Below are 22,728 nucleotides of genomic sequence, written 5' to 3'. Positions count from 1 at the left end.
ATTTGTGGAAGTACCCTATTCCAGCTGAAGATGGAGGCAAGAGGGGACAGAGTAGCAGCTCAGGATGCCCTTCAGTGGCTAACGCAGTAGCTACTGGGGGGGGGGGTTCATCATCACAGGTATCTGTGTCTGTGTCCACCTAAGCCTTTGGGGTCAGACATCCCCTCCAAGTGACTGACCTTCCTCGTTGGGGGGCCCCAAGGAGGCCTGGCGTCAGGGAACCATATCTGGAAAACCCAGCCAAGGTAGCAACTTGAGGGGGTTGCCATATTCCCTTGGGGATTCTCCATCTTTAAAAGAAGATGGTAACAACTTTGTAAACTTGCTGTGTCTACCCCATGCCCTGGGCTGCAGCGTGTCATCTTTGTGTGCATGCCATAGTTGACAGCATGAGACTGCTCAGATCTTGGTGAACCCTACAGCATACTTCAGCGGGGTCTCTTTCTCTCTGCCCTCCCCACTCCCCCCAGTGCCAGCAACTTTCATAGTGTTATCCACTTACTATGCTAAAAGGGCAGCTCTTCTGTAAAATGCCATGCCTTGCAGCTTTACAAAGCAAAATTGTGTATTCCGAGGAGAGAGAAGAGTTGTTCTCATCTTTTAAAATAAAAATGGACTGGACAGGTGAATGCATGCTTGCATGTGTTTAGAGTTGCTTCTCCAAAGAAAAGAGGTGAAGGCAACTATTAAAATATGAATGAGTGAATGGATAAGATTAAGGCCTAGCTAGGGTGGTGAAACCTTTGCCTTAGTATAGGTTTCATGACAAAACCTCCAGAAGGGGAGCCCTTATCTTTGGGGTTAAAAAGAAAAAGCCCTTCTTTGATATTCTGTTAGCAGTCTCATCACCTAATTGCTGGCCAAGGCAGAAAAAGAAAACAGAAAACTTACAGCATTGCCACCAACAAAGAGGATGCTAAAATTGCCTTTTCCCTTCTCCTTAGTTGGTGGAATCAGAACCAGAATAGGAAATCCAATAGTACTTCTGAGGTTGATGCCCCATCTTTCAAAAGATTTTATCCTACAAATGAAACTAGCAGGCAAGCAAACACCTAAAAAATCAAAAATTACCAAAGAACAACAGCAAAGCAAGAAAACCTAAAGATTTTTACTTCCTATTCTCATCCCCTCTCCCTAGAACTGTGACATCCTTGCATTGTTCTGTTGCCTGTGTGTCAAAAAAAACTTGTGGATGTTGGAAACTATTTGAAAATGTATTGTGTGGAATGTAATAAAATGATGATATTTTTGTACAAACATCTGGGTTTTTTTCTCTTTGCCTGTGAGAACAAAGTTGAAGTGTAGGCTTTGAACAAATTGATGTTTCCAGAGTTTACACATTGCCTTCTGGGCTACAGCGGGTTTCTGGGGGAAGTAGGTGGTGTTTTTTTTTTTTTCTCCCTTCAAGGCTGAATGCCAGCTCTTCTTTTTATTTTCGTTACTGCTTGTTAGGAGTTTTATCCAATTTGTGCAGCTGAGCCAACTTTGATGATTGGTGTGGGATTTTGTGAAAGTTGCTAGGTGCTAAATTGCTAAATGTGATTCCACAAAATTTCTCTTGATGGCAAATCCCCTGAGATTGGACTCTACTTTCAAAGGGCCCCAGGAGGAGTGGACCAGCTAAGCTGAATCATGTATGCAGCTCTGTCGAGACAGTTCACTTCCTTTGGCAAAGCAGTAGCAACGTCTTATCCTCACCTTCCAAATTATTACTTCCATGGGGATGTTGATCTCCAGTTTATGAGTGATTTCCCAGTGGGGGAAACAACCCAACTTGTAGGATGTTCAGGGCTCAGATATTCAAGACTCCGTTTTTTTAACAGATAATGAAGATAATTATATGATTACTTGTGAACTTCGACTATCAGAGTGGAACATTTCATAAAGGAACTACAAAATATAGAAAGGCCTTGTACCTGAGACAGCCAAAAAAACTTAATTATCTTGTTTAATCAGTATTTTTCTTCAACCCTCTTCCTTGAACAGCTAGTGATCTGGTTTTAAGAAAAATGTTTTAATCAGAGGTATCTTTGGAAGAAATGTACAGGAAATACACTCTCTGGACAGCTCAAAGTTTATCCACAGTGGCCAGGAACTGGTCAAAAAAAGAGTTCTCCACACCCCACATTCATAGGGTGTATCCAAAGTCTTCCACTGACCCAAGAGATTTCCTAGGAGGGCCAAGGACCATGCTAAAAGGCTTCAAAGAGGAGCATATGCCCAGCAAACCCTACTTCTGCCAGAGTCCTGTTTTTGTAGGTCTTATCCAAACTTTAATCCAGGAAGGATTACTTTTATAGCTGGAAAGCCTCTCCAAGTGCAGCCGAAAGGAAACAAGCTTCTGGTTTTCAGATCTTATGGGAAACTGGTCATACAGGTGGTTCTGGAGAGATAGCATTATCTTTCCTCTATCCATGGCTAGAACTTTAAAACATTATTTGCTCCTCCAGTGCCAAACTCATTTACTCTTTGTGTGAACATTTGACTTTCCTTACAACCATTTGTTCCCATTAGTAAAAGATAAAATACAAACATCACAAAAGTGTTTCTTTCAAGGAAAGATCCAGGCTTAGTTAACATCTTCCTGAGCTGTACTAGAACCAGATTTGTCAGACTGAGTTAAGTAAGCCATTATTCATGACCTATTAGTATTACTGTTTTAGAAGCCACTTTTGGGACCAATGTCATCTTGATTCTAGTCCCAGGACTTATTTTAGGGATATTCTTTCACCCCCAAAAGGGCAAAGACTGTAGAACTCCAATCCTGTACACTGAACTGTTAAAGTAAACATTCCTTAGTGTATTTCAAACTTAGCCCAAGCATAAATATTACAGAAGTTATGTTTCTATGGATCATAAATACCAGATGTCAAGGCCCAGCATGGTCTATTTGTGTTCCTACCTTCTGCTTTATGGTGGTTTAAATGTGTGTTCTCACTTCAGCCACTGCCCTTCCAGCCTAGTCACCCAAACCCCAAGCAAACCAATGAGTTTATTTTCCTCGCCCCTCTTCACAATCACTGGAGTTGTTCTGCACACACGTTGTGGCTGTTCTATAATCTGTGATGAAAAGAGCTTCATTTTGAAGTTGTGATTTGTCTGCGTCGTGGGCTGCACATCTAAGCCAAACTGCAGATCAGTAGGTGCGGGCTTGTTTTTTCTCTTTAATTGTGCAGAGCTCTGGGGCTGTCACAGCTGTAATTTGCCTTTCATCCACTTCACTGATGGCCCAAAGAAAACACAAAACAAATCCAACTGGGGGAAAAGAAGGGGAGAGCGGAACACCAGCTGATGATCTTACATCAGTGGTGTGTGGGGGGAGGTACCTTATATAAATAAGCTAGAAGCCAGGAATAGTGTAAGAGTTAATTAAGCCTAACACAGATCAGGTGCCCCAGAGCATGTATAGAGGTCACTTATAATCGGAAACCCACACCCTTAGGAGTCATCAAACCATAAGTCATCAAACCACAGCCAGACTGTGTTTTCACTGACTGTTTGGAATTCTGTTTGGCCCCAAACCTAACTGAAAAAGCTATCAGATTTGAGAAATCACCAAACAGCAAGAAAAACCCTTTTAACATGAAGTGGAGCAGTGGAGAACCTGGGAGCTTTGAGGGGCAATCACAAGCCATTCCTGCCCAAAGAGCCATGGGCAGGAGCCCAACAAACTTCTCTGTGTAGAGTAAAATAATTGTTCTTGGGTTTTTCTGAGAGTACCCTCTGGTAGATGAAGAAACCAAAGCAAATTTGAATGGGCCTTGGACCAAGAAATGAGAGGGGACCACAGGAAGGGTCAGCAACAGAAGCACTGGTGGTGGGACTGGCTGGGGAGGGGATCTTTCCTTGGAGACACATTGCTAGAGCTGTTGATCTGAAATGATGTTGAGGGACCTTTGAGAATACCACCTGGCTGCATTTCTCTTCCTTTTCATTTCACGACTTATATGTGACTGTGTTTCCAGAAATGATGCAGATTTCAGAATGCATATTTCAAGATACAATATACAAAACATACAATAAAAATATACAGTAATACATAAAAGCAAAAATCCCAGTTCCTTGTTGACCAAGTCTATTCTTCTTCGAAGAGGTATCACCAGATATGATTTGAGGCCTGGTTTATAGGCTGTGTTTTATACATTTAAAAACATACGTGTTCATGTCGAGTATGTGATTTGGACTAGCTGGGATTTCTTTTTGTTTACCATAAATGGTATGATAGAGTTTATTCACTTAATTGGACAACTCGTATCTTTTCATTTGACGATGTCTTGAGGTTACTTCAAGACACCCCAAAAGACTTACCCAGTCCTGTGTAGCTGTTATGTAGCACTCTGTATTGTGTTGGTATGCCATGGTTTACTAACTGCCCCCCCCCAAGCATTTAGGTTGTGTCTAGTTTTTGTTTGCTTATTTGTTTTACCTTTATATGTAATATTGTATTGCACATTGTTGAAGTTGGCTTTGTAGACATTTGTTTCTTTCGGATAGTTTCTGGGTCAAATGCCATTCTTGTTTTCATTTAAATAGTTATTGCAAATAAATGGCTGAGGTTTTGTCCCCATTTTGGAGAGTAACAGAAACTACTTGACATCCTGGATTATAAAATCTTCTGCCACATTCACATAAGCCATAGGATTTCTGTGGCCATTGTTTCCTCTAAAATGGGCCTTGAAGGGAAGACTTTGGCAGTTTTAGCTGAAGGGAATTTTAAACCCAGAAAGTGCTTCCCTTTAGATTTGGAGCTGCCAGCTCATAGGGAATATGGGCCTGACTGTAAGCAAAAGCTCTAGCAAAAGAGTTAATTCTGTCCCTGGCTTCCAGAGTCTTGTTCTCCATGATTAATGAGTTCCACTTGGTTTCTCCAAACAGTGACTGTGCTGTGCCTGGCTGTTATTTATTTATGTTTGCTCTTTAAAAATTCATGTCAAAAACATCCTTTAAGGTCAGTGCACAGTTCTGTGCAGCAGGCTCAGGTAGGCACAGATGCCAAAAGAAACTCCTTGGGGTCTTGGGACACACTCTCCACACTGCCCTGAGAAGAGCAGACCTTCTGGGCCGAAAGAGGCATCTGGCTTCCTTCCAGGGAGTGTTGGACCTTCTGGGACCAAAAGGAAGGCCCTGAGCAGCCAGCCGGGCGATAAAGTTGTTTCTAGTTAGGTGTTTATATTTGTTAGCAACTCCACTGGCTCCACCTGACTCCAGCCAGGAGTGGCAGGAGGAAGAGAAATGAGGAGACCTAAGAGTCCAAAACACCATTTCTAATAAGAGCTCTGCCCTGATTGTTGTTGAGTGCTGAGACAAAAGGATCATGGTCATGTGACATGATGCTGGGTAGTAGCTACAACCAAATGCATGCTTTGTGGACTTTCTCTGGCCCACCCAAAAATCTAGAGCTGCTGCCTCTTGGATATAGGACTAAAGCAAACAACTCAGGAAGAGAGGGGTGTGAGCGTGAGGTCTAGGGATGTTGGCCCACATACATAATGCCTTGTTTCATATTCTCTGCATAATGGTGCACAATTGAATCCTTTTAATATCATTAGCTTGCATTCCTCAAGGAAAGGCTCTGGTCCAGAACTGGAAGCATATTATATCAGGCCTCAGCTTTCAGCAACAGTATGTCGCACTCTGGCCCCAGACTCATTAGCAGGATGCCTGGACTAGAGCTCTCTGACTTGTTAGAAGGCAGTCAGCTCCTCTAATGAACAGAGTGTGGAGGCAGCTTTGAGCCAGAGGTGGCCCCAATTTTTGGCTGGCCTGCTGGTTATTGAAGCTTTGTTTTAGTACAAAGAACCTTTGTGTCCCTTTGAGTTTTCTTGCTAACAACAAGGGCCTTGGAGAAGGGACATAAATATTTGAGGGGCTGGTGTGCACCTCCCATTGCGTCTCTCAGGCTGCTCCAACAGCTGGTACAAAGGAGGAGAAGAAAAGTACTCGAATCTCAATGGGGGCCACAGGTGGATGAGAGGATTCCCAGAGCTATCTCCTTGACCACTTGTAGATCAAGGTGTGATCTCCAAAACAGTGTCCCCCGGAAGCCCTGTACCCCTAAGACTACCATCATTTTATGGCTCTACACTGTCCCATAGGTATGGCCTGTTGTCAACCTCCACCCTCCCCTTCCTGCACTCACCCATCATGATGGCCCCTTTTCTTCTCCTGTGCCATTCTTGTCCTGCTGTTCTGCTTCTGGACAACCATGGGTTAGATTCCATCATACAAATGCTTTTTTTAAATTTACTCCAAGTTCAGGAGTTCTTACAGGAAAACAAATTGAACACCAGAAGTGGAATTCTGTTGTAATTATGGCCCTCACCCACCAGCAAACTACTGGGGACAATCATCCCTTGATGGGGCCAAAAGAGGCACCTATCTGACTCACAGGAAATCCTATCACCATCATTCACTAGCCCAGCTTTCAAGGACAGTATAGCCAATTCTCTTCATGGTCTGCCTGGATACAGAGTTTTTTCCAAGGACCTACAAAATAAGAGAGCCTTGAAGAAGACACAACTTTTTTTACAGTGTAAGTTGATGCAGTTTTAAATCTCCAACTCCAACCTCCCACTTGTGAAGTAGTATCACACTGTTTCACCTCTTGGTGCTGCAGAAGAAGAGCAATGTCCAGCTCACTGATGAAAACTTCCTGAAACAGAAATACAGAAGAATTTTCCCCTTACATCTCAGAAAAAAACAGTACCATGGAGAGAGAGGCCAACATTTTTTTTCCTTAAAGTTTTCAGCATTTTTCCCATTCTTCTACCCTAAGAAAAAATAACCAACAACGGAAGCACAAAGAACTCATTTTTTGCTGACATCATCTGCTAAGGACTTGGAAAATATCTCTGTTTTTTTCAGAGACTTAGAGGTTTAAAAAAAATTCCCAAAATTCCTCCCTTTTAGCACTGTTGAGCTTTTCCAGCCTACACCATTGTAAAGCCTCTCTTTACAGTGAACCACTTCTTTGGCTACATTTTTCTTATTTTCATATCATACTTGGGGCTCAGTGGAGACATTGGAGCCCCAGCTGCTGATCCGCCTCCACACATGAATGTATTATTAGGTCATTTCACAGCCTTTTTGTTTGTAGTCAGGATTTTCTTTCTTTTTTAAAAAATTTATTTATTTATTTATGTGTGTGTGTGTGTGTGTGTGTGTGTGTGTGTGTGCACACGCCCAGCTCAGCCCACCAGGGGGCGGGGCTGGCTGGCATGTGGTGCTGGGGGATTGAACCGCGGTCCCTGTGCTTTGCTAAGCTTGTTCTAAGTAGGTGCTTTAGACCACTGAGCCATCTCACCAGCCCCATGTAATCAGGATTTTCAAGCCTTTATAGTATTTCCTCCCAGTAATTCAACTAAAAAAAATAGAAAATAGTTTAATGTAAGATCAAATTCATCCAATAATCTCATACCAACTGGCCTTTAATTTTTTCTCCTGAAACCATGTGAAAAATCCCAAAAAATATTTTTCCATGACCTTGCATATATTTGTAGCCCAAGAGACAAAAACCTGTGATAAAGGATCTTCTGGTTTCCTCTGAAGCATTGAGTTTCTAAGCTCAAGCCAAACTCAGCAAGGGATACACAACTCTCAAGGAGCCCGACTTTAATGGAGGAGATTTGGCAAAGTTTGGATCAACATCGGAACCTTTGGCTCCTCGTCGCAACTGAGGATGAACAAACTGAATTAGGGAAATTAAGTGTGGTGGGGTGGGAAGACCTTGAGCCAACACTAAATGTTAAACTGAATTAAGCATTTGGAAATGCCAAGAATTATATCTTTAGTTCCTCATTATTTCTGGTTTATTGAGATTTCAGTGTTGTGTTTCCTGCTGGGATTGAAACAGAATGGCTGAGAAAATGTCCTGAAGGCTACTCCCATCTAAATGATCCAATGATTTAGGGGGTTCAGGAACTGATAATCAAATTCAACAGAGTCTCTAAGTGGCTTTATCCCAAAAAAGTCACAGGCCACAAACAAGGTGTTGAAAATCTGTGGTTTACTCTGTTTTGCTGCTGACGTTTTCAGTGACTTATTACATTTTTTTACCCTCCTTCCTCCATTTCATCTTTAAAGTAGAAGGGATGACACTTGGCACCTGTGGGTATGAATGATTTCAATGGTTTCCTGTGTGGAAGAGGCTCTTTGATCCTTGCAAGACTGAGGAGCCTTGTGGCTGAGCTTCCCACAGTCTTCTCTTTCCACATACATCTTGAGATGGGTGACTCTAGAGTGGCCACTTCCAAGAGAGGCCAGAGCTGGGGTGAGAGTGGGCAGTGAGGGTGACGGCTATTTTGTTTAGAAGGCCCCTGTATACCTCAGCTACAGTAGCCTTCAACAGGGAGGCCCACATAGTGGTCTAGTCCTTCTGCAGACAATGGAATACATCAGTGATTACTTTATAGAGAAGCACCCTGAGACTCCGGAGTTCTGGGGCTTGTGGAGGCCCTCATGCTGGGGCATATCCAAGACAAGAAGGTGACACCTGCTCCTAGTCTAATGCTCCTGCAGGTCTCCGTCAGTTCCCTTCAGGTATAGAGTGACACACTGAGCAATCTTGCAAGTTTCTCTGCTACACATTTTTGATGGCAAACCTGGCCTTTTAATCCACCACTCAGTTGGCATGAAAAGGACCCTTAAAAGAAAATGAAGGCCTGTCAGCGTCCTGAAATGATCTGCGTACAAGTGACCCAGGGACAAATGGTTTTAAGTTATTCATCTTAGAGCAGCCAGTGGTTTGGAGTACAGGGCTCAGTCCCCTGGCTGTCCTGTGAAGCTCCTTTTATAATGCAGAAAGCAAATAGAGCACTGTCAAGGCCAATGCATTCACAATAGACCACAGCATAACTAGGGGCAAAAGTGAAGGTTGTGAATTTTCCATGAGAAACTGCAAAAAAACAAACCAGTGCAGGATCGCTAACCCCAAAGGACCCTAATTTAGAAGAAGGCAGAAATAAGGGTGAGAGGAAGGGTAAATAGTGCTGGGGGAGGTCACAGGAAGGACTGAGAGTCCATTCTTTCTGGAGCAGTGGGGATTTCCCAGCTAAGGAGGGAGTGTCATGGGTGTTCCCTACCTAACACATGTGTGGTCTCGCTGCAGCAGGCAGAGGTCCAGGCCCCTGAGGAAGAATACTGTTCAGTAGAGGAGGTTCCACTTGTGACTGGGCCTGGCTGCTCCCCTTTTGGGCCACTGCTTTGGACTCTGGAGAATGCTTGAGTCTGCTAGGGTGGAAGGTTTTAGAACAGTTTGTGAATGTTCTAATAGCCAGCCAGTGTGCCTTGCACTACTCTGTCTCTTTAACATGCAAAAGAAGGAATATGTTGGAGAAAAGAAGACTCTTCCACTTAAAAGTTTTATATCCATGCGACAATGGCCAAGGTTGAACTGAGTTATTTTTGTTTTTAGGTAGAGCTACTTTACCCACTCAATTTCTCAAACCCCATCCAGCTCCCTTCTAGTTATCCCACTTCATCTCTTCCTCTTGGTGTTCTGGCCTCCAGCAACTGGTAAAGGAGGAGGAATGCAGAGCTCTGACATTCATGTGGATAAGATATGCAGAGTGCAAGATATGTGGTCAAGCAAAAAAACTCTTTAAATTCCGTGGTGGATCTGACACCAGTGAATACAAGCCCAAGCCTAGGAGACCCATGCATTGGTGTAAAGGTTTGGGTACCACACTGAAAGGCATCTCATCCATCAGGCAGATAAAAGATGGAATTCCCTTCATTCTGAAGTATCCAGCTCCCCCATGTGCTCTGCCAACAGTGGCTTTTGCCTAGTTCACAGAATCTCCTCTGTAGTCCCTCATTCTCTTTTATGCTCTTTGGGTATAAAAAAATTAAAGTCTTGAGTCTTTGCTCCCAATCACTCCGAAGGGCCTTGGTGGTGGATGTCTGACCCTATACATCTTTGTTTCCCCAAGCCTTCAGTGTGGTGCCTGAGCACCTAGGAAACCCTCTTCAGGAGTCATGGCTGGTGGGTTGGTTGATTGGTTCATTCATTGATGGTGGAGACTGCTCTTTGAAAGACTATATCATTTAGCCTTGTTTTCTTGGGTGATGCCTATTATGGAAAACATGATGTCCCAGATTTGAGAGTATGGCATTTTCACATTCTTCAAAAGCCCTGTGAGTTCCCACCAAAGTGATGAGCCAGTGATGCAGGCAAACAATAGTGTACACATTTAGCCTACTAGGGTCTGAGTCAGAGCAGACCCGGCATTTCTGTTGGAATGGAGAAGTGATGATATGGTCTGTGATAGTGACAGTGTCCTGCCCATCTGAGAACTTGAATGCAGATTTGGCCCTAAAACAGTGTCTGAGCCAGCACTAGAGCTATGGAGCTAGGCTGGCCTAAGAGCGAACCCACACTAGAAGGAAATGCAGTCCTATGGGCACAAAGATTTAAAGCAGAGATCATATGGGTGGTAAGAGCTGCTCCTCCCGACCCCCCTCCCCAGTGCTTGTAAAGGTATATAGCCCACTCTACTCTGCTTAGCACACCCCATCCTCACAAACATACTCACCCACTGAAACAGCGTCTTGGAAGGTCTTGTCTATGCTTTCCCCTATTTAAACAAAATTCTAAGTCACTGTTCCTTTCTCCTGCTACATCCTGATCTTTTCACTTCCTGCCCAGTGGGCATCCTGGGGCTGCCATTTCCTTGTTGCAGGAGGGGCTGCTTCATACCCTGCCTTGAGCTCCTAGTTCATCCTTCCTACTATTCTTCTCCACACCCCCAGATTTCCTCTTGGCCACCGCCCTGTCTCACTTCGCCTTTTCTTTGCTAGACCTATAGGACCCAGGAAGATCCACAGTCCTTCCTGCCAGCATCCTGGAGACACAGGCTGTTTATCTACTGGGCTCAGCAGAAAAGGAAAGTGGCCCATGAAGGGCAAGGAGGCTTTTGAGAGAGAAAGCTCTTAATCAAACACAGATATCAAGAATATGAGCAAGGGAACTAGAGAAAATCGCTACCAAAGTAAATTGCTTTTTGTACAAATGTTCCCTTTATTTTGGTTTTCCCCAATGTGCCATTCTTGCTTTAAGACTTGGTGAACAGATGCGCTTTTGAAAATGTTGATTAACTTATCCTTTTCCAACCCTTTCCCACTCACCCAAACTCTTGGGAGCAATGATTACACAGAAAAAGCCAAGTCAAGCCGTTGAAGTGTTCTTCCTCACCTTAAGTGGCCTTTGATTCTCCAGGTGCAGAAATCTCAGCTGCATGTGAGCCTTTGATTCCATAAGAACTGAAAAATGGGCCAATTCTTGGAAGTCATCTCATCTAGTCCTCTGCTTCCAGAAACAAGAGACTGTGTTCTCCTGGGATAAAATGTTCTTGCAGTCATTACCACCCATTTATACTTCTCCCTTCAAGATCAGTGCTACATCCATCCCTTTCCAGCCCAGGATCAATAGTGTCCTCAGCCTTCTTCTAGGAGGATATGAGATGGCATTCTTAACCTTCAAGAACTTGTCACATCCTTGGCAGAGACCAAATCCCTAAAAGGAAGAACAGGAACTGGCTTAAAAGTCAATGGCAGGAGCCTTGCAATTCTTGTTTGAGTTTGTTGCACATATTCTTATCCAATGTTGTCTGTCTTTTCACCATGAGGATGTTACACAAGAGCATCCTGTCAAAATGGCTAATTGTCAGAAATGTGACTGTTTTCTCCCATCTTTTTTTTTCATAAAAATCTTTCACAAGCTTAATTGATCCCTATGACAGACATCACCTTCCTTTCTTGTTGAGTAACATGTAAGACTTCATACCAAAGAAACAGCCTGCTTTTGAGGAGCCTGGAGAATAATGTGGGAGATGGGTCAGAGGTGGGAAAGCAGGCATGAGCTACAGATGCCAGTTGCTGTGCCATAAACATGCCAGAAATGGGCTGGATTTATGGAGGACTGGTTCCACACGGCATTGATCTTTTCAAACGAGACCTTGGCAAGTGGTTCTGTGCATCCCTTATTAGAGGCTGAGAGGATGAGAATGGGCTTTAGCACTTCACCTTTCACCAGGAATAAAGAATTCCTCTACTATGATTTAAACCATCAGCTTCAGAAAAAGGCTGAATCTGAAGTGGAATAGTGATGAATCAATCCTAGTTCTGTTCATGACCAGGTAGAACTTCCTGGAAGCATCATACCAAGAAACAAGATGCTCAGAGTGGACTGAAGTTCATTGCTTGCTCTCGCTGTCCCTTTCACTGTTGGGGATTTTAAGTGCTGTCTCCAAACCTGTACATAGACTTGGGTTGAAGAGAACCCCTAAAGGGCCATGTATATTCTCTGGGACTATCGTGAGCTGACAGTCTGAAAGGTCATAATCACCTTGAGAAACAAAAAGAAATGATAAGACCCTGCTCTTAATATATCTGACTATCTTTTTCACTATTTTATCATTTTTGACAGTGAATTTCTTGGCTCTGATTTCTGTAGTATGGACAGTATTGTGAATAGAAAAACCTATATTATTCCCCCCTCAAAAAATTATCTTAGGGACGGAGAGATAGCTCAGTAGAATAAGCACTTGTGTGGCAAGCGCAAGGTCCTGAGTTCAATCCCCGGTACCGCAAAAAAAAATTAAAAGAAGCAAAAGATAGGCAGTGATGATACAGGGGGTGAAATTCAGAGTAAATTAACTTAGCTCTACTCATTTCTGGGCTTATCAGAGTGGATGGCCATGTTTGAGCTATTCTAAACTCCAAAGAAAATCACTAGGAAAAATGGACTGGGTGGTAGGGGGAGTAGAGAGATCTTAACACAGATATATGAAGGGGCACGGCCTTTGGGATATTCTTTCGAGTTCTACTTAGCATGATGAAACACGACTTACCTAAGTTAGCATGCATTTATTTGAAATCCAGAAGAGAAAAGTTTTTAATCCTTTATGTCCAGTTAGATGTGTGCACATGAAGGGATGCCGTGAGTATCATGATGGCAGCCGATGAAGAAGATGCCACATACACGATGCCATGGGGCTGGAAAGATAGCTCAGTGACTTAAGCACCTGTCTGGCAAGCACAAGGTCCTGAGTTCGATCCCTGTTACCCCACCCAAAAAGAAAAAATTAGAAGATGCCATATAGGGTGCCTTAGATAAACCCAAGCCTATATCAGTAATGATTGACAATTATTTTAAAGATATACATGTTAGAGTTTATTTGGCACTAAAACCTGACCTTTCTTGTTACTTGTTTTTCCAGTTGTTGGAACTAAAGACAGTGTGCAGGAGAAATGATTCACTAATGCATAACTAGCTGATGTAGATATGGAGGTGCTTCTTTTGCATATCTCTCATAACGGGGAGTCACGCTTTAAAAGGTTGTACCCTTGCCTTTTAGTTATAATGATATAACTTGTTACAACTTGGTTTGTTTGTTTTTCTTACAGTGAACATTCCAGAAATACATGGAAGAGAAGGCTATGAAGATGAAATTGATGGTGAGTATTGCTGTGATTTAGCAGGTAGTCATGGAATTGAACTTTGGTTATGAAGATATCAGCAAAAAGGATGCCCAGAATATTGGTGAGCCAGAATTTAGACTATCAATCAGAAACAGAAATGGAAAGAGTCCAGAGAAGAATGAAGAAATAGATCGTCAATTGTTTTGCCAAGGTTAAATGTAGAGATGGAGAAAGTTTGTTGAGTGCCCTCTGCCTAATCTGAAACAGGTCTCCTATTGTGAGTAACTTTCTACATCAGTGGACTCCAAATCTGGATAAAGCTTAGAAGTGAAAACCAAGTTCCTGTGTACCCGTCACCAACTGAACCCTGCCTGTGACCTCCTCCCAAAACAGTCCTTAGTGAATGAGTGTGGGTGTGCATACTCTCCCAGGCAGCTATGGTATATGATTCCCCAGCTTGGTCCCTTGGTCCTGCTATCCAAGACTACAAAATCTTGCTTATTAAAGACTTGGTTATCTTTGTTCACACTGCACATCTCCTATTTTCATGTTTATTCCAAGCTCTGTTCCTGCACTTCAAGTGCACAAACCTCAGGAGGCTGAAACAGCTGCCTTACTGGAGCACAGATGCAATTTCTCCTATGCTTTCAAATGAGCACAGGTCTCCCTGGGCTTCCCTGAGTGCCAGCATTTGTCCACAAGGCTCACCAGCAAAATTCTACTCAGAGCACAACTTCAGAGTAAGACTGATGCTTTCAAGAGGAGCAGTTTATAGACCAGCTGCTTTTAACCTGACTTTAATCAAAGTCTTCAAATGTAGTTATAGAAACCAGAGTGACAGACCCAAACAGTACCTTGTTAATGGGCTGCAGGCTTTCCTTGCCAAACCCAGTCCACCTCTCCTTTTATGGGCAAGAGTGTGCAACTGACCTTCATGGGGAGGCTGTGACAGATCAAGCTGCAGAAGCTCTTGTTGAAACAAAACAATGTAGAGTCAGGATCTAGAAAGCCTGCTACCTTAACTGCCTGCTTACCCTGTGCCATACATGAATCACCTGTTTCTTTAAGCCTCAGTTTCCTCTCCCACTGAGAACATGAGCGTATCACCCTGCCTTCTTCAAGGGCCTCTTAGGAAGTCCAAAGGACCTGGGCCCTGGGCCCAGCCATGACTTGGTCATACCCTATGGAAATGTAAGGACGTTAGTTTTCTAGGACCTCTGTAGCAGTACCACAAACTTAGTAATTCCAGCCACCAGTCTGAATATTCTCAAGACTCTGGAGGCTAGAAATCCATGATCAAGGTGTGAACACACTGGTTCCTTCAGGGGGCAAAGAGGAAAGGGTCTGTTTGAAGCCTCCCTCAGGCTGGTAGATGGCCATTTTCATGTTCACAATACATCCTTCCAGGCATGTTCAGGTCTAAATCTTACCTTTTAATGAGGGCAACAGTCCTATTGGATGAGAGCTGACACTTATAACCTCATTTTAATATGATTACTTCTGCAAAGACCCTGCTGTGCAGTCATTTGACATTCTCAGGTAGTATTGGGGATGGCACGCATGGGAGGGCAGCCTAACCTCAAAGAATAAGGTTTGTTTGCCAAAGGAAGTCTCCTGGCTTGAAAAAGTCTGCTATTTGTATGGTCAGGAATGCTGACTCAGGAAGTTTACCATGCAAAAATAGTCCCAGCCTATACTTTAACTTAATTCAAAGCAGTTGGGAGTGCTTTGAATAAGGGATAAATAAAGAAGGATGCCTGGAATCTAGGCCACCCATCACGTGTTCCAGAGATACCTGAAGGTTCTGTTATAATCTAGCTACCAATCCCCTAGCATTGTTAGCTAACCAATGAGATATAATCCACTGGTAACATGCTTGCCTAATATGTGCCAGGCCCTGGGTTTGATCCTCAGCTTCACAGATGCAATCTGTGATCACCCACCTAACGTAAGCCAAATTACTAAAATGCTGAGCATTTAATACTTATAATCTGCCATGCACCAAGCAGTGGACCAACAGTTCACTTAAGTATCCTAATAAGATAATGATGTCAAGTTTATTGATACCCCTTCTTACAGATAGGAGAACAGAGGCAGACTTAACTTGCTCAAAATGACACTGCTAGGACATAGCAAGGCTGGACTTGGAGCCCAGACAGGCTACTTCCTGGGTTCCTACTACTTGCTCCTATGCCACAGGCTGGGAGCCTCAGTCATTTCCTCCAGAAATAAGCAATGCATGAAAACTCTTATGTTTTCTGCCATAGATGAGTATGAGGTGGACTGGAGCAACTCTTCATCCCCAACCTCAGGGGCTGGAGACCCCTCAGCAGACAAAGAGAAGAGCTGGCTCTATACGCTGGACCCCATTCTCATCACCATCATTGCCATGAGCTCACTGGGGGTCCTCCTGGGGGCCACCTGTGCAGGACTCCTGCTATACTGCACCTGTTCCTACTCCGGCCTCAGCTCCCGCAGCTGCACCACACTGGAGAACTACAACTTCGAGCTCTATGATGGCCTCAAGCACAAGGTCAAGATGAACCACCAGAAGTGCTGCTCGGAGGCGTGACAGATTGCACCTGAATCATGCTTGACGTTTCATTCCAGCAAGAGGGGCTGGTGAAGATTACATTTTTCCCACTTTGGAAACTGAATGCCATAATCTTGATCAAACTGATCCAGAATACTGAAGGTATGGACAGGTCAGACAGGTGAATTGATGGAGAAAGAGAGATGCAGCCATGGAGGGAATCATAATCCGCCGAGGACTGCAATGGCTGAGTCACTGCAAAACAGGGCCACGTTCTCAGCTGGGACAAAGACAGGAGCCCATCTCTTCATCGTCACAATTCTATTTTGTTTGTGAGGTTGTTATTAATTACATTTCATTTCTTTGGTCTGTGAGCAACTCAAAGAGGCAGAAGAATAACTTCTCCCACAGAAAAGAGGGGCAGTGATCAATGGATGTTCTCTGCTTTCTCTTTCTAATCAACACTTGAAAAGCAAAGGGTCTTTTCAGCCTTTCCATCTTTAGAAGTAAAACTTTAAGAAGGCCATCCGGCTTATCCCTTCCTCTGATGGTCTTAGGATTGAAGGGATTTGCTGTGGTGTGCATTCTGCCGGCCACCCTGACAAGCTGCCATTTCCAGTCCTAGCATCTAAGTAGGATGTTGTTGCCTTTAACTTTTTTTATCCAGGGGAAATTTGCCATTTTAGGGTCAGCTTGAGCAGCTCTTTCTTATATAGAGAATTAAGAGAAACAAGAAAGGAAACTTCACACTTCAAAACCCATAGACGCACCTCCACGTTAAAAGCGGACAAGCCTTAAAATGCTTTGTGAATAGGAGCCATTCATTAAATCTAGACCCAGAGCTTGTAGCTGGGGGTTTCCCTTGTGGAGCCTCTGCTGGTGGTTTGCCTTTTGTTTTCCCTCCTCCTTGTTCTTCTAAAGTCTATGCGTATTAACATGTGCATGCAGCACACACTTACACACTCTCATACACACACATTTTTAGGTTTCTGAGTCCCAGGAAATAGAGGGGTTGACAGTGTCAGAAGCAGGTGAGAAAAGACAGGTTCTTGATGTGTTTTCTCCATCAGTGGGATGTGCTAGTTGGTAAAAAGAACATCTGAAGAAGGATATGAAGAACAGCTGGAAAAGGATAGAAGAGATGCCCAAGTGTTACAATCCTGTGCTGGCAAAGGCTGAGCAGTAGAATATAGACATGCTGATTTCTCCTTTGGGTGACAGCCAGCATGCCATTCCTCTGGGATAATCAAGGCACAGTTGTGTGATCGCTGATTCTGCCTAGAAGTCTGTAATACTGTGGAGTGAAAAGCTCACTATACTGCTTCAGCCCCAGAGAGGCTTAGATTCTTATTCATATATGTACTCCCAACACACACACACACACACACACACACACACACACACACATTAATTTATGTGTTTTTTATTAAGTGCCTTGAAAAAAATAAAAAAATATATACTTTCTCTCTGGGTAGAAATCATGAATATCCTAAAAGTTAAGGCATTTCCTCCTTCCCTGACTTCAATGGCTCCATTCTCAGTTCCCTCAACTCACCGCTGATCCTATTAATGGAATGAGCCCTGCTACCCAACAGGTAGTCTTAGCCCTAGATGACTCTCAACTACTCCAGAAAAGGAGGCACTGGGAATAGAATGAAACCATGTGAGGGATAAGATTGTCCACTTCAAGATCCAAATTTTATTTTGTATTAATGCTTAAGGATTGCCTGCATGCTAGAAATCCAAGCGGGTTGTCCAGCCTGTTGCATATCAATGGCAAACTGTCAGACCATTTTTGCTGCTATGGTCACCTACAATTCCATTTGTCTCACACCCAGGTGAAAGGGAAAAGGTGAATGGCACTGGCTAGTTTCTTTAAATGTTAACTTATGAAAATGCTAGTTCAAATGGTAATGTCACAGTGTTTCGTATGCAGAGAAGGAGAATTCATACTGACAGCTATTTATTCACATGTGTGTCTTTGCGCGCCTTTGAGTTCTCTGTATCTACTGTGTATGTGAATGGTCACGTGGGACTCAGTGGTGGTGTTGTGTGACTTTGACCTAGGACCCAAGTGTGACCTCTGATCTCAGCACTCATTCACACAGTGATAGTTAGAGGTGAAAAGTAAAGCCGTCAAGTTGCAAGAGCTTAGTGTTAGATGCCCTTTGAACTGGGCATGCAGTAGAAGCAAGTTTTAATGAGCTCGCCCTGCTCTTCACCCTCCTACACAACTTGGTGTTCAGAAAGCTAGGAAGTTCCAGAAATTTCCAGAAGAGAAGTTCCAAACCCCATGGGGGTGTCCTGGCCCTCCCATGCTCAGTGGGCCATTTTACTATAATTCCCCAAAGACCACCCCTGTCTCAGGCCTGAAATTCACCTCTAAGTTATTACAACCCAGCCTGCATCCTTCCAAAAGTCCTACATCTGTATTCACCACTGGCTGATTTGAGGCCCTTAGTGAGCCCTGAGTACTGAACAGAGCAGGGTCCTCACTGTAGGTAGATACCTCACTGAGGCTGGAGGCTGGGTCCCTTCTGACTTGGTCAGGGGATGCCTTGGTGTATGTATTATCTTTGTCTGCAGGTAGGCAAGCTGACCTGTCTCCTTGAATTGTTCCCTTTGCAAAACTCAACTCACAGTACTGATCTCCTTTTTGCCTTGTATTCAATGACATATTACCTCCACGCTCTCTGGGACCAGGCAGTCAAACAGGGCCACACGGTTGCTGTCTCTCTTTGGTGGGGTTGGGGAATTGCCAAGAATAAGGGTCCAAGGAATGAGCATGAATGACAGAAAAGGAAACAAGGGAAAAAGTTAAACTCATGCAGAAAGTTAACTTTTCCAGGGTTTGAAGTTAAAGGTATTCAACCATTTGCTGGCTGAGCCAGATCACGGGAACTTGAGAGCTTTTACTGTGATTCTTCAATGTAAAAAATAAATAACAATGTCAAACTGTGTTTATATGATTTGTATAAAGCCTTTTTAAAATTGCTATTTAAATAAACATTATACCAGAGATATTCTTCTACACTGTCATTATTGGAGACAAAGAGACTTGGGGCTCAGGTGACCAAGCCATCCCAGGATATTGGAGACTTTCCTGGACTTTAGAGGCAAAAACTTCACTCATGTGCTGGGAAACATCTTGTCTTAATCAGCTTGGCCCTTCTGTGGCAAGAGTAAGTAATCTGTCTGTCTTGTTATTCCTAGAAGGGCACCAGCCACTTTACTGGGGGTCAGTCCTAACCTTTTAGCCTAATCTAGTCCTAAGAACCTCCCAAAGGCTCGACCTCCTAATGCTATTGAGATATGGGAGTCAAGGGATCAGCACATGAATCTGGGAAAGACACAAGCATCCCTCAATCCAAGAAAACTAAGATGATTGGTAATTCTCTTGGGACAATATTTCTCATTGAGCTTAGCTGGGTGTGTTGGCTTTTACAAAATAAAGGTATTACTGAGCTTGGTGATGGACCATCTGGCCAGTGGGCTGCTATTAGTCTTGCCTGGTAGACAGCAGGGGCTGAGATGTCTACAAATAATTCTCCTCTCTGAACATTGCCACATCCTGCAATTTTAGAAGCTTTGCTTCTTTTCTGTTCAGACTCTTGATTATCAGTATCTGGTGACTCCAGCGTCTGTGACACTGCTTCTTGAAGTGTGGTCCTGGGCCAGAGGCATTAACATTATTTGTGAACTTGTCAAAGATGCATGCATGTTCTTGGGCTCTATCCCAAATGTACTGAATCAGAAACTGGGGGTAGGGCCTGAGATCTGTTCCTGTACAACCACTTGTGAATGTGGAAGCTGTGCTGGGGGTCCTTTACCTGTTAGTCACTGAATGCAAGGCCACCTGACTGGCCGGTGAGCACTCAAGGAAGCAGGTGTATTCCTTAGTAGTGACTTACTAGTAAGTTCCCAGGCAAGGAAAAGGAGAAATAAATTTTAGCATGAATACCCTTCTTCATAGAAGCTATGAACCAGAGCTGAATTTGCCCCAATCTCGGGTTCTGTTCATCCCCCACCAAAAGGAGATTTGGAGACATCATTTATTCAAGAAATATCTTTGAGCACTTCTTGATTTTGTATTCCAGGCAAGGGACAGAAAGGAACTAGATAGACAAGTAAAATACAGACTGGGTATTGTGTAAGTTAACAGATGGCTCTGATAAAAAATGAATCAGGCACAAGCCTGTAGCCTCAGCTTCTCAGGAAGCTGAGGCAAGACAATTGTTTGAGCTCAAGAGTTCAAAACCATTCTGGTAACTTATTGAGACATCTGGCTAAAAAAAGAAAAGGAAGAAAGGAAAAAATACTAGGATCACACTCTGTAATTGGGTGGTCAGAAATAGCCTTTTTCATGGGGTTATATTTAAACGAAAACTTACATGGGTGAGGAAGAGTGAGCTAAGCAAAATGCTCAGGAAAAGCTTTGCAAGGAGCACAACGCAAAGCCAGTGCTGTGGCCAGAAGGCTGATGTATTCCTAGGAGCACAAAGCAGCTTTGGAGCTCCTGAGTATCCACATGTGAGAGCCACGCAGGTGTGAAGCAGAGCCAGACCAAGGAATCACCAAGGTCACAGGGAAGAAAAGCTCTTGCTCTGTGTCATTCCCCAGCTTTCTTAATTTACAGACAGGGTACCCCACCCAGCCCTTCCTCAGGGCCAGCTCAGTCCACACAGTCAGGCCTCAGCCTTCTCATACCTCCATCCTCCTGTGATCCTCACGCTCTTTGCTACCACGACTTGGAGGAACCTGTGTCTATGGTAGCAGTGACCCCAGTAGGAAAAAGAGGTTACAATGAAAACACGTTCCTTCTGTCCTTTGTTTGAGCTTTGGGATATTTTTAAAGCCCTAATAAACTAATAATATCGCCTGATCCCTGGCCATCCAGTGTTTATGTAAGATTTTTTTTTCTTATCTGTATCCTTCTGGAAATGTTTACATGATCCTCAGGGGAGGCAGGCCAGCCAGTGAGGCGCAGTTGGAAGGGGCACATCCTTGAGGGAAACAGGACTCATCTGGCTGCCCAGGCTGTCTCTGTCCTGCACCCGTGTTGGTGGTGAGGATGGGTCAGGAGAACCCTGGAGACGCAGCAAGATGACTTCCTGTTCCCACAGGCTTCTGCCTCTCATCCCAGGCTGAGACGTCTTCCTCTGAGGGCTCAGGTATGAGGTGGGGCTGGGGAAGCTTAGTGATCAGAGCAGGAAAGGACACCTGCTGTGGGTCATGAGAGCTGCCCTGGGACTTGGACTTGGACACCAGATTGGCCAACAGCTCTGGCAGGTCCCTAAGAGCCTCTGGCCACCCAAGGTTGAAGCAAAGGCAGGGCTGCCCTGACTCCCTCCCCTTGGAATTCCTGAGCCTCCCAGGGCAGATCCTCCTCATTCCTGAGTTTCTTCAGTGAGGCTGAGGACAGGCTCCTGGTGGAAGACACACCTTCCATGTTCTCCCAGGAGGATGGACAGAGACCTCCACAGCAGCCATGGGCAAAGTGTTTCTGCAGCTGATCCAGAATCGACACCTGTTTCCTCTCCCTTCTCTGCCAGAAAATTCCACAGACTGGGCGTGTGTGCATGCATGCAAAAGCACAGGCATACTGTTCCTGTTACCCCAGGTTTACAAGCCCTGAATGTAGAAAGAGGCCTTTTTGCTAAGGAAATGCACTCCCATTTCTCATCCTCCTGCTACGAAGTGGTACAGGTGCAGCATGGCCTGAGCAGGCCCATGTGGGGCAAGCCCCGACCTCCAGCCCTGCCAGCCTAGGTGTACCCGAAAGGTGCCCAGCCCTTTGTGGAAAGCGCCCCCCCCCAAGTGAGGCTAAGCATTAATGGTAATATGGTATATATAGGCTGCTTGTCCTAGGGCCTCCACAAATCTACAGGCCTAGGCAGCTGGGATTAGGGATGGACCCCCCTGAGATTCAGATAGCTGCCCCTGGAATAGTGTACCTGGGAGACTCAGGCCACAGCTCCTGGAGCTCCCAGAATAGCTGGGAACTTGTGCAGAGCCCATGGCCATGGTGAGCAAATCTCATCCCGAAGTCCTTGACTGCCACGGCTGGGAACTAAAGCACAGCCTTTGTTGCAGGTGGCGATCTACATGGCAGGCCAGGCAGGCCTGACTGGTGCCACCTACCACCTTGCTGGATTAGCCTTCTCCCTGCTCCTCACCTCCCTCGGCCCTCTCCTTGAGCATTCATCACGCTCTTTCTAGCCAACTATCTTTCTTGTTGTTGTGTGCAGATTTTACTTTTTTGGAAAAAATTTATTAGTCTATTTTTATACTACATAATGTTTACAATCCTTGTGGAGGAGTTGGTACATGTACATAATATATCTTAATTCCTTTTGTTCCCAGCCAACTATTTTTTAATGCTTCTGGGAGTTCAGAGAAAACTCCCCAGGGTTTGCCAACCCCCAGCATATTTGGACACGGTGTGGATATGGGGAAATGATGTTGTCAGGAGACTAAAGGCCATTCTCACTTCTGCCTCTGACTGTGTAACTTGGGTGACACAGTTTGGCTGTCCCATCTGTAAAGTGAACATTGAGCCCCCAGCTCTGACATCCAGGCGTGGTTGTATTTGGCTGTGGGCATCCGTGTTACACAACTCCATGAGGAAGAAACTCTGTGAGCACTCGCTTCTCTACAGTCTCTCAGTCCCATCTGCAGAGACACGGGGATGGCACCTTTGGGTGCAGTTATACCCTGGAGCTGACCCCTCACTCCAGCTTCCCAGCATCACCTTTCCCCAGTGTCATTAATATCTA

At 44.3% G+C, this 22,728-nt stretch overlaps 1 protein-coding gene across 3 annotated transcripts in view; it reads left to right on the top strand.

The window, feature by feature from the left end:
• Positions 1 to 18,966, top strand: part of Nrp2 (neuropilin 2) — a 113,306-nt gene extending 94,340 nt beyond the window's left edge. For 2 of the 3 annotated variants that reach the window (XM_004626643.2, XM_004626644.2), the window contains exons 16-17: positions 13,405 to 13,455; positions 15,687 to 18,966. In XM_004626643.2, coding sequence (XP_004626700.1) covers positions 13,405 to 13,455; positions 15,687 to 15,991 — 356 coding nt within the window. In that variant the 3' untranslated portion in view covers positions 15,992 to 18,966. Of the gene's footprint in view, positions 1 to 944; positions 1,249 to 13,404; positions 13,456 to 15,686 lie in introns of those variants that run through there. The other variant, XM_023710142.1, reaches the window with a different exon arrangement.
• Positions 18,967 to 22,728: the final 3,762 nt, after the last annotated feature.

Source organism: Octodon degus, unplaced genomic scaffold (assembly GCF_000260255.1).
Source record: "Octodon degus isolate 3935 unplaced genomic scaffold, OctDeg1.0 scaffold00016, whole genome shotgun sequence".
NCBI lineage: Eukaryota > Metazoa > Chordata > Mammalia > Rodentia > Octodontidae > Octodon > Octodon degus.
This window is presented reverse-complemented; position numbering and strand designations above follow the sequence as displayed.